General features: G+C 46.8%; 1 protein-coding gene across 1 annotated transcript; it reads right to left on the bottom strand.

The window, feature by feature from the left end:
- Window positions 1-13: 13 nt before the first annotated feature.
- Window positions 14-17,031, bottom strand: NOXO1 (NADPH oxidase organizer 1). Its single transcript, XM_027812465.2, has 8 exons — window positions 16,840-17,031; window positions 4,524-4,604; window positions 4,342-4,417; window positions 3,705-3,885; window positions 3,262-3,455; window positions 2,854-2,967; window positions 2,448-2,565; window positions 14-2,181 (listed from the first exon to the last, which is right to left on the bottom strand). The coding sequence occupies exons 2-8, from the start codon at window positions 4,596-4,598 to the stop codon at window positions 1,527-1,529; spliced, it is 1,413 nt and encodes a 470-aa protein (XP_027668266.1). The 5' UTR covers window positions 4,599-4,604; window positions 16,840-17,031; the 3' UTR covers window positions 14-1,526.
- Window position 17,032: the final 1 nt, after the last annotated feature.

Genomic DNA, 17,032 nt, shown 5'->3' with positions numbered 1-17,032 from the left:
TGAATTTCCAGGCCCAGACACTTGAACAGCTCTTAGTCTGGAGAAGAGGCAGAACCTGGCTCTGAACGAGCAGTTGGGCTTTACTGGGGGATTTAAAGACTTTATGGAGCTGGGAGACACTACAGGCAACGTCACATCCCAGAGCCCAGTGGGGCAGTGTGTATGGATCAGTGTTGTGTCGTTGAATGTTTTCTTTGCTTGGCCGAAATGCAGCCTGGACCAAGGTAGGTCTCTCCCCTCTGCCCACCCCAAATGTTGACACCTGGGAGGGAGATAAACACCTTTTTAATTCCCCAGCTAGCAAATTTTTAAAGTATAAAAACCCAAGCAGTCTTCACAGATATATTTATGTGTATTTTGTTTCAGAGACAAAAACATACAAAATTTGTAACGACAAACACTTCACAAGTTGGTTAAACTGCTTGTTTCAAAAGAAAGATAAACCAACAGATACCTGGAAGAATAACTAAAATTGAATGTAGCGATCTATATAAGTGTCTTAAGTTTTCCTGTAACTGTTTTTCTAACTCAATTCTAACAAATGAGTTTAGGATGAGAACTGCTGTGAGTTTCAGTTACTATTAGACCCCCTTGAAAGAGGAATGTTTTAGTCATAAAAATGAGCTCTGGCCCCACTACTCAGTTGGGAAACAAGCTTCATGCGAGTCTGTTTTGCTTCACAGCCATGGCTGCAGGGAAGGCTCAGAGACTGAGGTTCCTAGCCGCCAACAGGTTTTTTTGTTCTCACAGCCATTCAGCAGATCTAGCCAATTCATATATTTGATGGCCAGTTCTCCACTGCCAAGCTGATCTAGCCTTTAAAAAAAACCCCAACCTAATAAAAAACAACAACCCCCGTGCCAGAAAACACCAAAAAACAGAAGAGTTTTAAAAATACGTATAAAAAAACAGAAGAGTTTAAAAAATATGTATAAAATGAGAAGTTCAGATAAGTGACATTCACATGGCTGCTTCATCCCATCCCTACCCCCTAGCAATAATTGTAGCTCCGTGGGTGACTCTTAAGTCAGTGACTGTGTCTGGTTTCCCCGCCTGCTCCCTGGGGCAGCAGTGGCACTCCGCCAGCTTGCCCTGGTAGGGGGAATAACACAAGAATGATTATGAAATTTTCACATAAACACTGCAGGATAAACACCTGCCTGAGGGAGAATTAACTGAATTCAAAGTGACCTCAAACTTACACAGGAGCTGCCCGATGTGCAGCTGATGTGACTGCCCTGATAGGTTAAACCACTAAATCCTCTCCTGCTAAGGTCAGTACAGCCCCTCCTGGCTCCCCGGCCTCCCTGTGCAAGCTGCAGCAGGAATAGGTGTTACCCAGGGAGGCAGCATCTGCATGCATGTTCCTCGGGATTTAGCAGTGTCCTTGGAAAGTGACGGTCCCAAACCCTGACACCCCGTGTGCCTCTGCCCACGGCTCCTGCGGGACTTTGGTGAGGGGGGTGCCTGGCTATGGGTTGAGGTGTTTGGCCAGGGCTGGGTCCGTGCCCCCGCCTAGGGGGGCACTAGTGCACATTTGGGAGAGGGAGCAGTGCCTGGAGAGCTGGCCGGGAAGCCGATTGCTGCACAGCTCGCTTCGTGACTGTGCTGCACTTCTGGAGGATCTCGTGGGCTGAGGGGCGCACGGGCACCTTGGGGACACAAGCAGCCAAGTCTGGGTCAGTGAGGGAGTAACTTAGATCAGCTGCAGATGACTCCACAAAGCCAGAATCATTCCTGTCCTTGTGGGTGAGGTGTGGAGACTTGCTGCTGTGCGTAGCCAAGGCATGCCCCAGGGGAGAGTTCCTGGCCTGCTCGACTTCGGGCAGAGATCTCGACAAGTCAGGCTTCCAGCTCAGCTGGCCGTTGTGCTCGCTGCTGCTCCCCGAGCTGAGGGACGAGCTGTCTGACTCCAGGTCCGGGGTGGAGCTGGCCCTGGGCAGAGACCTTGATCTGCCTCTCACAGAGCTCGTGTCCCCCTCAGTCTGGTCAAGGGAAGAGCAAGCCTGCACCCTGCACCAGCCCGCAGCCTCACCCCGGGGCTGGGGAGCAATCAAGGAAGAGCAGAGGTTGGGTGTGGAGATGTTGAGCCCACAGTTTATGATCGTTTGGAGCTTGTGGTGAGGATTCTTGTAGGGCTGGAGGCACATGGAGGGCATGTAGCCAGTACGGCCATTGTATCTGAGGGGGGAAAGGATGAAAAGCAACACTGAAAAGAGCCCTTCTCCCAGCTCAGACCAAGGAGAGGGAGCAGAGCACCCAGGGGAAGCAGGTGAGGACTCAGCCCAGCACTGTACATGGGGCATAAGGAAGGGGAAGCCATCCGTAACCGAGCAGTCAGCTCTGATTGCTCCTCCGCACCCTGCTCAGGGAGGAGCAGGCAAGAAGCACCTGCAGCCCATAACGTGCTCCCTCAGGGAATAAGAGCTTCAGAAAAGCCTCCTTACCGGATCAGCCACCAGCCATCGTCAGATTTCCTGACCACCTCCACGATGACGCCGTTGTTCAGCGAGAGCTCATCTGCCTTCTGAGACTCATAGGCCCGCACAACAAAGTACAGGCTGGCTGCAGAGGGAAGAGGGAGGTTGGTTTTGCCTTGTGGAGAAAATGCCTCCATCCCTGTGCCAGACCAGCTCACCAGCCCTGGCGAGCAAGCAAGAGCGGCAGGGGGAGTGTCCCTGTGAGTGACTGATTTGCTCAGAGACCCACAGCTGGTGACAGAGCTGATCACAAGTCAGAGCACCAGGGATCCAGGCAGGGACTCCAAGCAATGGTTAAAGTGGTGGGGTTTTGCAGAATTCATTTTTTGAAGGAGGAACATGGAGTGTCCCAGGGAGCCAGAAGCAGACTTACCCTCTTCATTTGAGCTCAAGGCGTTCTGGATGTTCTTGTGGACGTCAATCTCTTCTAGGTACGGGGCTGGAAACCAGGCTATCTGCTTGTCTGCATTTTCCACCAGCCACCATCCTGCAGCAAACAAAAGAAAGAAAAAGTTTTTAACAGCCTGCAAGTAGATGACCATAATCCCTGGGTTGGGGCTGCTCTGCCACAAGAGGCAGGAGGGACATTCTGCAGAGCAGCTCGGTGCCCCCCTGATGCCGTGCTGAAACTTTGTTCTTTCTTTCTGTGTAAATCCAGGTAAGCACATTACACGTGCAAGCACACACCCACACCCGTGATGCTACTAACTCGGTGTTTGCCAAGCTTTGAATCAATCTACGCTATCCATCCCTGAAACTGAAGAACCCCTATCAAACATACCAGTCATGTCCTTGATTAACACTTCAATAATCTCCTTCTTAGCGACTTTGAAAGTCTTGTTCTTTGTGTCTTTGGTTTCAAAGGTTTCAATGCATCTGTAGCTCTGGGATGCCTGGGGATGTGTAATAGAGGAGAGCTGCTGCCGTGGCTGGCTTTTCTTTTCCCCTCCAATTTCCGATGGCATGATCACAACACTGAAAAGTAAAGTTTAATATCTGTTTACTGAAAACTCACATGGAAGGCTGAGTTTAGTATTAATTTTGGCAAAATTGTCTATGCAGTAAGGTAAGAAAAGCTTAGGCATCAGAAACAACATGAAGAGGCATTAAAGCATTCTGTAGAATTTCCCTGCTCCGCTGCCCTGCTATGTAACTTGTTCCTCTTCTACCCGTGTTCTAGAACATTTCTGTTTCATGAAGACATAAACAAATATGATTTCATACCTGTTTTCAGGAAAGGAGGGATCTAGGTCTTGGGTCTGTGCCTTGAAAAACTGAGTCACATCTTCACCCTGGGAGATTTTAGCATCCATTTTCAGCAGTTCCTGGGAGTAAGTTTCTAGCAGTTTCAGTATCTCCAGGCACCTGTTCAGCTTCCCACTCTTCCTCTGCTTCACATTTGCATCTTTAAAATAACCAGAGCAAAGCTAGACAACAACAGATCTGGATGCCTTGAGAGCAGCATCTTTTGCTGGGTCACAGGGGTGCCCTCACCTACTATCCCTCCCCACCCAAGCCCAAACTGTAAGAAGCCGAGACAGCAGCTGTCTTTGCCTCCCTATCATTTTTAATAGCTCCTGATAAAATTTTTTTAATACCTAAAATTTATCTTTGCTCACATGTAAATGTTACAAGGAGTTCTGGGCCAATATTTAAAGTGGAATATTAATTAAATGATTAAAAAGAAGTCTGGGTTATTTTAAGTCTGTAATAGACCCAAGCATGTTGATGTAACCCAGCAATACTATGCCATGAGCTGTTAATCTGTTCCAGAGGAAGGTCAGACTTGGAGACTGAAGTCTATGACATCACTGACAACTGTGTCATGTTTGTTGGTCCATCAGAGATTTATTCTCCTTACCTTTAAACCTAGGTATTGTTCGGTCAGATCTCCTGAGGGAGCCGCTCTCGATGGGGAATTTTCTCTTCAGCTCTTTCTGAAAGTGAAGAGAGAATAGTAGTGCCTTGCAGCCCTGACACACGGCTGCACTCCTTCCCCCCTCCCCAGAACAGGAATCCTATTTTCAGGAGATATTTGCTTACATGGAATCTCTTAAAGTCTTCAAATGTCCGATAGATAAGAATGTTGTTCTGATCTGACCAAGACACAAACATCATGTAGTTCTGGAAAAATAAAAGAGAAAAGAAACACATTTTTTTAATCACATTGTTCAATATTGGATGCTTTCAAGCAATCAGCATTTGCCAGGACCTGTGGTTTAGTTCCGGCTTCAGGCTGCAAGACCGTCACATTATTTCAACATTAGACCTACAAAAATATTTCCTTAATTTTAGGGGCCCCAAATGGATAATCATTGTTGAAACCAGAAGAATTTGATTACACTGTGAACAGAAAGACAGCAGAATCCAAGATAACCATTTTCTTAGGATATTAAGCCTATTAAAAAACAAGTCTGAGAGGTCCCTGTCCTAGATCACAAGGTTCTAATCCCAGCACTGCAGGGAAATGAGCAAACATGTCCCTGTAAGAGTAACTCAAAGAGCCCTCTAGTTTCCCAATTTGTAAATAATATTTAAGGAGGGGGGAAAAAAAAGCCTAACAAAAAAACCATTGAAGTACCTTCTGCTTTCTGCATTGCATCAAGCCTACAGCCTTCACGTCCACTGGGTACCTGCTGCAGCTCATCTTCCCCAAGCCTGCTTCTTCCTCCTCAGGGCAGCTGGAGACACAAGTCCCATGGTTAAATACGCTGGAGTGAGAGGCAGGGCACAAGTGTTCCTGCACTGCACTTCCTCCTCCGCCTAGTAACGCCGGCAGAAATTCCATAATTTGGCAAACTACCATGTGCCTTTTACCTGCCCCTCTGCTTTTAACATGCAAATATTCCCCAGTGCAGATGGTGGGGCATAGTTCAAAGAGTCAAGGAGGAAAAGCATCTTATCACATCCTTACTAGAATAACACCAACAAGCGAGCCTGGCCCTGCGGCTGGGTCCGTTTATCATCCCTATCAGGGTTGTCACTCGGACAGCAGCATCTGCTGTGAACTGAAGTACATTTCTGGGGATGGACATATTGTCTTTACAGCTATATTGCACAGATGTGCCCATCGGAGTTGCCTGTGGCTTGGGCTGTGCTCACACCAGTCCCAAAAACTAATTAAGAACATGCCTTTTGTAAAGCACAAATCAGGCACAACTTGATGTTGTGTGTTTGTTAGCTAGTTACTAGTGTGAGCTAGCTGTTGCAAATCTCTTTTCTTTACTGCTTTGTCCCATCTGCTAATTCATTTTAAATTCATTTTAAATGGATTTCTGGTAACTGTATCGATATTTGCACACTCTCCGAAATTAGTGGGAGATGCTGATGCCAATATTGCCAGAGCAAAGAATGAAAAAACACATCCCTGAGGTGTAACTGAAAAAGTCCCGAAGCTTCTCAGGTGTAAATACATGATGAAGACTCAGCTCCAGGTGCCCTGTGCTCTGTTCTGCATCAAGCCAGGTGCCACCTAGGGCAACCAACAGCTCTTCCCATGGCACAGCTCCCACTGCCCAGAGGCACTGCAAGACCTGTAATTACAGCCCTGGAAACCCTGTCCTTTCACCGAACTGCTGCCTTTAGCATGCCTCAGGTTATGACTTGGCTGATAGGCATCCGTGTGATCAAACCGCCTTCTCCATCCTCCCTCCCCTTCTTCTTTGATGAAGCCTAAATTAAGTCATTATCATTATTGGAGCCCAAATTGAGAGGCTCAGCCCTGCCTTCCCTTTCATTTTCCAGTTACACCTGGTGTCTCAAAACCCTCAGCAACAGATGCAGATGATTTTTCATCTTCCTAAAAAACCTCCAGGATCTGAATAGGAAGCCAAACAAGATCCCTTCTGTGTGGCCAGAAAATACAAGTAAGGCCTTGGTTTGCGTTTCACAAGCACGTGAGGCTGCTCCTGTGCAGCAGGATGGCAGTTTCTGGGGGAAAAGGAAGTGGTTTCATTGCAGTTTGATCTCCTGCTGCTGGACACCCGTCCTCCTTTAAGAATGGAATATTACAGAAAGCACCTCAGTCCTGTGCATGCATTTGGTGGGAAAACCCCTTTGATGGCATCTCCAGGGCACTTCCTGGCTCACGAAGCCAGGCAGGAGCTGCCCTGAGGACAGGTGATGCAAAGCAGCTCGCTGCCCTCAACAGCCCCAGAGTCAGATGCTCTGCCCCTCTGTTCACAAAGGGTCCAGCAAAGGCACGTGCTGTTAAAATCTACCTCACTCAAAAGGTAAGGTTTTCATGGAGACAAAGGAAATCACTTCAACCAGTGAGTTTATTCTTTACGATCGTGCTTATCTAGAAACTACCGGTCTCTCAGGTGGCAGAACCCTTTGCCGAGTCTCTGTCATCATACCCATGCTGACAGGTTTCTTGGCAGCCAAATTGCGGCCAAGCTTGCCTTTACATAGCTCTTTAATGTGGCTCAGAAATAGTTGGAACCAAAGCTCTCAACAAAGCATCTTTGATTGGTGCCCTGTCTCAGAGCAAACACAAAACACAATGTATTTCCAAGAGCATAAAGGTTTAAACATATTTACCCTGAATGGGAAAAGCCAAAGACAATGAAGACCTTAGAGGAGCTGCATTCTGTGCACAGGAGCCAGCCAGGGAGGTTCAGACAGCACATTGCTCCGTGTCAGCGGGTGTCAGTGAAGGCAAAAAGAGTAGGAGACAGCCTTGTTTTTGGCAAGTGCTAGTTCCAAAGGCTTTGCCTTACTTTGCCATTCTCAGGGAATACAGGCAGAAGGGGGGCACGGAAAACATATAGTTAGATGTTACAACAGGAAGGTGAAACTACATGGAGGTTTGCAAGTCACCTGAGGCTGAAAAGTCAGTTTTTTGGGGGAGATTGGTTGGTGACAGGGATCTCAGATAACGTGAAGCATGAGCAAAACTGTTCAAAACTTGGTAATTAGCTATTGAGGAAGTGGTATTGCAGAAGTGAAGGTCATTGCAATGCAGAACAGAGGTACAGAGGAGGAGAACGGGCAGGCACTACTCAGCAATGACAATACTTCTGGTGTCATGCCGAGGAGCTCAGCTCAAGGCTCTGCAGTTACGGTAAAAGTATTGTTGCCTTGTTGTCAAGTCCGATGTCAAGAAACTGGTCAGGAGGCTTATGTAATGAGTCACGTCATATTAAAGTGACGCTATCTGTGAAACTGAAGGGAGGGCCATGCCAAATTGACTCTCGCTCAGCACAAGTGCTCCTCAACAGCATTAATGCACCTCCTGGCAAAATCCTGGCAGGGCAGGGCCATTTCTGTTGGGAAGGATGCATAACTCATTAGAAGAGGCCATTAATTTGATTTCTTTGCCGGGTACATTTGAGCACACATATAAAACCCAAACCCATAATTTTCCTGAGAGTCAAATTTACTTTGTGCCTTCTACTACTTCCATATCATCCTGTCATACATTGGTACCTCCTTATGTGTAATTATTAACTGAAAGGTAGGAGTGGTCTACCTGGAAAAAGTAGAACTAACAAATACTGCCGGGCACTGCTATTCTATCATCAGTATTTATGTACATAGTTTCTGAGGACAGCAATTACTTTTTTCTTCAGTCGTTTTACAAGGTACAAAAAAGATCATAAATTAACAGGTAATATATAGGAGCGAACTCTACAGCTTTGACAAGACTGAGGAAACACAAGATACAAGTTTTCTCCAAAATAACTGCAGTCGTTTTGCAGCCAGCTTCAAGAAAGCCACACACACCTCGTGAAGGTGAGGCTCTGCCTCCTGCTACTCGAGGAACATCACTACCGCCATAAACAGCTGCTCTGGAAATGTGAAATACTGTTTGTGTCACAGACAATGACTAAGGGGTAGTCAACGGGAGTCACACTAGAGTCCCTGCCCCAAAAAGCCCACAGCCTAAAGGACAGGGTAGGTCATGCAGTGGCTTCAGGGAGTCTCTGGGCTGTCCTCTCTGTTATTTCCATTCCAAGACCAGCTTCCCTCCATCACAGTGTATAAAATCTCCATGACAAATAAACACTGAGGGTCTGGGTTTCTTTCCATTTCAGTATGGATCCATAATAACTTAATCCAGTGTGTTTAACCAAAGTATGGCAGCCTAGGTGGGACAAGTGCCTGGACCAATCCTTCCCTGCGTCCAACAAGAGCCAGAAGAAGAGTGAGTGTGCAGATGCTTGGGGGTAGCCAAAGACATCTCTTCGCCAGCTCCACCACAGCCATTTTCCAAGAGTAAGAAGTAATGGCCTTGTCACAAATGCCCACAAGTGAAAAAGAGGGGGAGCCGTGTTATGAACATCCTTTACTGCATACAGAAGTCAGGCCTGGGCTGGTTAGTGACCTGTACATCTCAAGGCTGAAGATGTGTCACATTCTAAATCAGGCATTTCCCTTTCTATGTCCAGAACAAGAGGGACGCTAGAGGTTAGACTCACTGACCTCTTGCAAACTCACCAGGGAAAGGCAAAGAGAGAAAACGTCCTCAAACTACCCTTGAGATACTACGACTGCAAGAGATATGGAAAGGAGCCGTGGGCACAGGCAAGGGGGGCCCTCACTTGGAATGATGCCGGTAAGAGTTTCATCTCTTCCCACCATCACTGTCAGGATCAAAACCTGCCCTTTACTGTTCTTGAAGGTCACCTGCGATAACACATGACCTATCAGCACCTTTAATGAAAAGCCCAGCTGCTAAAAGCTGATTTTTTAAGAGTACAAAGAGGTTTTGGACTTCCAATAAAGAGAGAAACAGACCCTTATTTGAAAAAAAACTATCACATCAGACACTGGAGTTGACAAAAATACCCTTCACATCATAAACAAAGGAAGCAGTTGAACTTTCACACAGGCTGGGATGAGACAGTTTGCAATATTTAATCCAGAAGAAGGAATTTCATTTCCTCCTAATTCCAGCAGCTGCTGCAGGCACTAAAGCATTTTTCAGTAGCCAATGGAATCCGATTCAGAAATACTTTGAACATATGCAGCAGTGCAGCCCTTCTCCACCCCCCAAAGCAGTGGCGTTGCACAACCTTCAGAAGATGCATGTCCATCTTCAATGCAGGGGCTTCACTAACTCCTTATAGGAAGATTTACTTCACAATAGTTAGGACTCAAGCGTGAAGAGCTGTGGTAACTGGCACTGTATGTACAATAACGGGAGCCGGACAGTAGGTGTGTGCACCGGGGCAGTGTGCAGGACCTGCCTTTCAAGGCCGTGAACTTGCAGTGCACACACAGCACTGAGAATGCATTTTGCAATACCTGTGAGCCGACTTTTCACTTGGATCACAGTGAATTGCTGCAGCTTATAACAGTTTTCTCCTGCTACGGAGACTGAAGATCCATTACAGCTGAGTGTGTTTCTCTGATCCCCACCAGCTCAGGCTGGTAAGGCAGCATTTGCTGGAAGAAAGAAAAACTACTTTTGCAGTGCTGCTACTTGAGCTGTCTCAGAAACAGTCTCAGCCAGCAAGGCCTCCTATGGCAGTGCTGGGAAAAGACAGTGCTCGTTTTCTACAAGCCCTCAATTCGCCTTTTCTACCAGGCAACTGCACACGATCACCGTGGCTTCATGAGTCAGCACATGGAGAGGGGCTTGTAGCCATCCCCTTGGCCATCTTCCTTCTCCTCTCTGCTCCATGCCTGTCTCTGCTTTCCTCTGCCACCCTCTCATTTCAGCATCAGTCCCACTCCTTTTAATCTGCAATCTTTTGTGAGGGACTCATGCCTGTGGCATCCCTGGTTACTGCCCCCATGCAAGAGACCAGGTCTCAGGACACGGTGGTGCCTGCTGGGTCACTGACAAGGTGGCCACAGCCAAACAGCTGATATAAAATTGCAGCACCACATCAAACTCTTTGAAACCTCACACCGGCCAGCTGAGAGGGGTGAAAGCAAAAGAGCAGATCTTCCTTGGAATGCCCTTGGGATCCAGCCACCCAGCCCAGGGAGAAAGCTGCCTTTCACAGGAGACTTGCCTGCCATCTGAGGCATGCTGGATGGGCCCCTGTTTACCAAGCACATGTTACAGTTATTTCATAGCTCCTTTGTAAAAGTGGCATGTTTTTCTAAGGTTGTGCCAAGGACAGAAGCATGATTCAAAACATAAAGTTCCAGGAAGGATGAGAATGTTACTTAAGCTGCTGCAAGCGAAAGTTTACTGATCATTTCCTACAGTAAAATAGCCAAAAAAAAAGTGTTTGATGGGTGTGTTGAGTGGTAAAGGTCAAGCAGTGTGTGTACATGCTGGGACCCAGCTAAGGGATGTGAAGGGAGATGGAAGGCAGGGTTGAGTTTCCAAGGGGTTTCAAGCCTCAAGGAGGCTGTGCCTCTGCAGTGCACAGCCTGTCCTGCACTCTCCAAAATCCATCAGGGGAAAATCCTAGCAACACAACCTGTACAGCCAATGGCAAGCAAAACCAATATCGATGAACACATAGAAATAATGTTTTCACTTGGGCAAAAGCTATTCTTACTTCATGCTAAATACAGTAAAGTCTGATCAGAGACAAGACTGTTGTATTCCTCACAAATTACTCTGAGAAATGCTCAACCTATTTTTACCCTTTCCTCATTCCCCACTGCCATTGATAAGCAGAATATGCAAAGTGCTTTATCTCTCCTGGGGTTTTCACCAGCGCTGGTCGCTCAAGTTAGAAGTTCACCTTTCTTTCAGATCAAAGGCAAGCTTTCACATTCCTTGGCCCCTTCAGAAAACAGGGAAAACAATATTTACTCTTCACTCAAAAGTCTGGAGGGGAGAAGAGTAACGTGGAAGGAGAACTGTTGTTTCATTAATGTTTAATCCTTAACGATTCAACACATTCTCATAGCAATTGTTATCTGAGAAAAATATCTTCCTCCACCACTGGTTGAGACTTAATATTGTCCATTTACTTTGACCTACTTCTAGAAAAAGGAAGCACGCCAAAATCAGGGAGAGCTGCATAAAGATGAGGAAAAAAACAGAAACCACCACGTGTACCTGTCCTGTACGGGACAAGTGATTTTAATAGCACAGCTCTCACAACAACATGGTCATTAATTTTCAGGATACAAAAATGGGAGTCTCTGATAAGGAAGGACCCTCAAAATCCACTTTGCAAACAGCATGCTACAACATTTTTTTAATAAACTGCAAAGAGCATCTTTTTACTAAAACAAAGGGTGCTCTCACTGTGCAGTCAGTTCTGCTGCAGCAGCAGCAGCAGCAGAAGCCCTTGGCCACACCAGAGACCACTCTGAACTCTCCTGGCCGTCACAGAAAGCAGTTGGGCCAGTCTCCTTTTGCGAAGTCAAGAGGAACAGGAGCCGCCTGCTGAAGATTTTGTTTTATTTTTCAAAAGAACAGAAGGAAACCCCCAGTTTTGCTGTGTTTGTGCTCAGAATGCATTAACATTAACATGGATGCTCAGAGAGAGTCTGGGATGTAGCAGACAGACTGGAGCATGACAAGCATCAGACGACTGCTTGTATCAACTTGTAGAAAATAATTTAGTTTCCTCTCTATCCCTGCCATTGCAATATAAACACCACTACTTCTGAATTCCCATTGTAATCAGAGGAGGATCTACACATAAAAATGTCACGAACTTTAAAATAACATACTGCAGTCTCTGGGGATAGACCTTGGTATATAGATAGACCTTGGTATATATATTGGTATATAGTCTCTGGGTGTAGGCTGCCTTGGTATACTGTCTGAAAGGTCTTAACCCTCAGACTGTTTTGAACACATTTTAATAGTTTTGGATGGATCTGAACTGAAATTGGTGCCTCACCCACTCACTGGAAGTGAAACATGTCAGCATGGCAGCAGGCTCCTTCCTGATAACTGGGAGATAAGTTCATGCCTGGGGAAACTTTGCACGCAATGCATTTCATGTATACATGCAAAACCATTCAATATGATTCACTTCCCTGGAAGTACACATTATCTTTTTCTGCTGCTATTTCCTAGTTGACTTTAATTTCACAAACAACTGAGTGACTAATTCCTGATGTAACTGGTTGACACTTCGGGCCACATCCTTATCTGCAAATACAAATCAGCTTCCTGTTGGTGTATTCCCCTGGAGAGGGCAACACATACATTCAACTGGAACTATCCGCAAAACCATCACAAAAAACATGGTAAGAGTTGTATATCTGTAGTATAATAATATATATAAAATATACCTAAGAGGTATAGGGTAAAATTTTCTAAAGAACTTTAATTAATGAAAAGTCAGTGGTGTTTAGGTTCCCAAATGAAGCAGAAGGCTCTGAGAATATTACTCCTTGTTCTCTAGTCCAAATTTAACTTTTTTATTGCAGTAATGGTGAGAAATGCATACCAGCAGGCAGTGTGGGCTCACTGGCTCTGCAGGCTGCTACACTTCCACACAACTCCCTCACATCCTAGAAAGAGTTATCTTTGAAAATTAGCAGCCTTTCCATAGATATAATTATACTTATACATAAATGAGCATCCTGCTGTAACTTGGGGGTCACACTGCTGGGAAAAAAGCTGTGTGAAGCCTCCTTGGGGTTTCCTGTCCTTGGGGACACCGCTCCTTGAGGTCACCCCTCCTTTGCTCAAGAGCTGCATTTAAGCTCAGGCCTCGGTCCTTGCCTGAAGCCCACTGTGGGTATGTTTGTGCCACGCATTTTGCCTATCCTGACTCAGTTTCCTGGGCATGGTGCAGCAGGGTATAGACCTTGGTATGTGTATATATATATCTATCTATATCTAGCTTGCTCTACTCAAAGGGGTGGGGGTTGTCTGGCCCCAGCTGCTTCCCTCACGCTAAAGAGCAAGCAGAGGGATGCATATCTGGCCTCAAATATGGGTCATATCCCGTTGCCAGCCTGTTTCTTTTTCCTTCCCGTCCTATGTCACCTGCCATTTCCCAAACTCTTGTTTAGCAAGTGCCAAAGATAACAGCAGAACATCAAACAGCAGTCTTCCTCTGAGAAAGGCAAACACACCCTTTTAATTTTCTCAAGCGCAGGTTTTACTAATACTTCCTGGTAATTACCATCGTTGCTGTCCTGCGCAGTACCCTATTCTAGTCACAGATTAAGCAGCTGTTAGGAAAAGGCACCTATTCAGTAGACTTCAGTGAGCCCAGTCTTGCAGATGTAAGTAACTGAAAAAAGGTGCTTTGTTGGCAGCGCCCACACCCAGGATCACTGCAAGGTGCCACTGCCAGCAGGTGCCTGGAGGACACACCAAGGAAGCCTGGACTAGGCATCACGGGATGGAGCTGTGCTTTGCTCCCTGCCCCCAGGAAACAGCCACTCTTAAGAGGGGTCTTTGTTAGGAGCTTGTTTGGTAACAGGCTCTAGCACACTGCCAGCTCCTCCATCACAGTGCTGGGACCAGAGGGCCAGGTGGGAGCATGCAGCACGGCGGCCTGCCAGGGCTCATCACAGCTCCTTCAGCCCTGGAGCTCCATCCCCACTGAGCTCAGTGTTGCCCACCCACGCTGCAGCTCCTCTGCCTGCTCCGAGCGCCCTCGGGCAGAGGGCAGCGGCGGTGCAAGGACCCACGGGGATGCTCCAGCATCACACAGTTGTGGTGAGGGACACGCAGCTGAACACCAGCACCTATTGGGACCCTCCACGGGGCATCCACCAGCTCCGGCTGGGATTTAACAGAAAGGTTGTCCAAGGGTGAGCAGGAAGGAGGGCTACTGTGTCCTTCCTCTGCTCTGCACTATGTTCCTTCCTTCGTATGGAATTAATTAGGCTCTGTACTTGGATTCAATTAGACACAATAAAGTGGATTTCCTTGCTCTGATTTGAATCTGAGCATCTCCATTTTTTTACCTTTGAAACAAGATGAAGCTGGCCATGGGGGCAAATAGAGAAAACTGAATGCACCTTTTCCTAAAGAGCCAGCTCTGCTCTTAGAACTGACCAGAAAAGGGGCAGGGGGAGCAACAATGACCACAAATCCCTCTGTAAGCAACAGCTTCTTTCCAGGTTCTGACCTCTTTTTTCTTTTAAGCAACAATAAAACATGCTTGTATTTTAACCAACTCAATAAATGAAATCACTAACAAGAAAGCAAACAGACTGTTAACAGCCAAACAAGGAGATTGCTTTGACTTAGAACCATCTCTGCAACTATTTAATTGCTTGAAGGCTAAGCAATAAAGCACTGTAGGAAATTCCCCGTGTCTCTTTGAGATACCAGCATACATTTTTTCCTGAATTAAAAAAAAAAAATGTCATCAACGTTATTTAAGCATTTATTGGTGGGCAAGGAAAACAAACATAAAGAATGTCTTTTCCTTTACTTAATCTTTCCTTTGTGTGTGAAATGTAGATATATAGTTGTCTATAACTTTAGACAAAGACATTTCATTAGTTCCTATCAGTTACTCCTGTCTCTTCTCCCTCCCTCCCGAATATCTGCAAAGGAATGTTCTCATTAAATTGCAAACAAAGGAAAAAATGGAGCACTGGTAAATAGGAGGCCCAGAGATGGAGATCCAGATCATCAGTCCAGTGCTATGGAGACCAGGAGACAGATCAGCCATTTCCACATAAAGCACACTAAGTTTTGAAAACTTTTCAAAGGCAAGTTTTTGAAGCATTTCTCTGAAATGATGCATTACCTACTAAACATTTTACACCATGCTGTGTTAAATAAATCAGAGGATAACAGCTGAAAATGAGCAGTATTTTTCCAGCAACTTTCATACAAATTGTGTCTTTGCAGAATTGGCAGCACAACAGCACTTAACATCAGGCAAAAGACTCAAGATGCATTTCAAATAGGCTACAAAACAGCCTGGAAGGAATAGGATGTGTAGAAGTACAGCTATTTGTAGGGGCAGGAGTTGCTAAGGGGAAAGGTCCCAGGCCATGACTGCCTGAAGGGACATGAAAAGGGTTGGTGCTGCCTGAAGGGGAAGAGGAGGAGGGAGGGGTGGCAAAAACCCATACCAGCCAGCCAATACAAGATTTCTTAAGATGATGTTTTGGTCCACCTGAATCCCAGCCATACATTTGTTTGCATTAAACAAATAATCATATTTTTCACTCAACCTGCAGGACATTAAGAGGTGAAAAGTGGGAGTGAATACAAAATTCACATTCTAAGGTGATCCTCCCCCTCTACACTGCATTGGTGAGTCTGTGCCTGGAACGCTGTGTCCAGTTCTAGGCTCCCCAGTTCAAGAGAGACAGGGAACCACTGTAGAGGGTCCAGCAGAGGCTACAAAGATGATGGGGTGACTGGAGCATCTCCCTCATGAGGAAAGGCTGAGAGAGCTGGGCCTCTTTAGCCTGGAGAAAAGACTGAGAGGGGATCTTATCAATGCATACAAATATCTTCAGGGCGAGTAGCAGGAGGATGGGGTCAGGCTCTTTTCAGTGGTGCCCAGCTAAAGGACAAGGGGCAACAGGTGCCAACTACAACACAAGAAGTTCCACCTGAATGTGAGGAAGGATTTCTTTACCTTGAGGGTGACAGAGCGCTGCACAGGCTGCCCAGAGAGGCTGTGGGGTCTGCTTCTCCGGAGACATTCAAACCTGCCTGGATGTGATCCTGTGCAACCTGCTCTAAGAGAACCTGCTTCAGCAGGGGTTTGGACTGGATGCTTTCCAGAGGTCAGTTCCAACCCTGATCATTCTGTGATTTTGTGAAAGTGCCAAACCACAGCTAATTAACCCTTCCAAGGGGTGAGAGACCCAGCTCTGAAGCCAATGCCATGCTGGCTCATCACTCAAGGGCTGGGTCACCATCCTCATGTACTCGCAAGCCTGAGGCTCACCAGGAGTAGAAGGAAAGCTGCTGAATGTCCACTTAAGACCAAAGAGCTGGAGCAGGGCCTGGGCTCTCCTTCACTGCGCCGCCGCCGGCCCCCGCCCCCCCCCCCCAGCAGCCCACCCAGCTGCAGGTGCGGGCTCACTTCTTGATATACCTGTCCTTGAGTAACACATGCAAAAGCTTTCCGACAGCTGTGTAAACCCTTCCTCAATATAGTTTTACAAGCACACGGCAGGTATTAAATCATGTAAAATTTGATATGGGTGTGTTCTGCTACAGGTGTATGAGTTAGAATTATCTGTTTGTTCTTTAAATCACATTGTTGAGTGTATTTCTGTGCTGGAGATAACGCTGAAGTGCCCTTCCCTGCCCGAGGCACGTAGGAGAGCTGCTCTCTGCCAGCCACACACAATGTGTATGTGTATGTATACATATATACACATCCATATACACACACAGAGGCAGAGACAGATGTGAGGGAGACAAGCGCTGCCAGGAGGCTCCTGTCACTGTGCCGTGTGAAGGAAAATCCACCCTGTTTCCCTCAGACACCAGACGCAGACCGAGAGCCTGCTGCTGCATTGGCAAAAACTATCAGAAACTCACATTTCTGTGTGTGGTGTTCAACGGCAAAGGCCCGGGCCGACCCTCCTCGCCCAGCCCCGGGAAAGACCCTGTCCCTCGGGGCGGGCCGAGCCGGGCCGGGGCGCAGCGGGACCCCCGGGCCCAGCCGCGTCGCCCGCTCCCGCCTGAGGGAACCCAGAGACCATTCAAATGGCGGCCTCCCGCGGTGGCCGCT

This window comes from Falco cherrug, chromosome 4 (assembly GCF_023634085.1).
Source record: "Falco cherrug isolate bFalChe1 chromosome 4, bFalChe1.pri, whole genome shotgun sequence".
Lineage (NCBI taxonomy): Eukaryota > Metazoa > Chordata > Aves > Falconiformes > Falconidae > Falco > Falco cherrug.
This window is presented reverse-complemented; position numbering and strand designations above follow the sequence as displayed.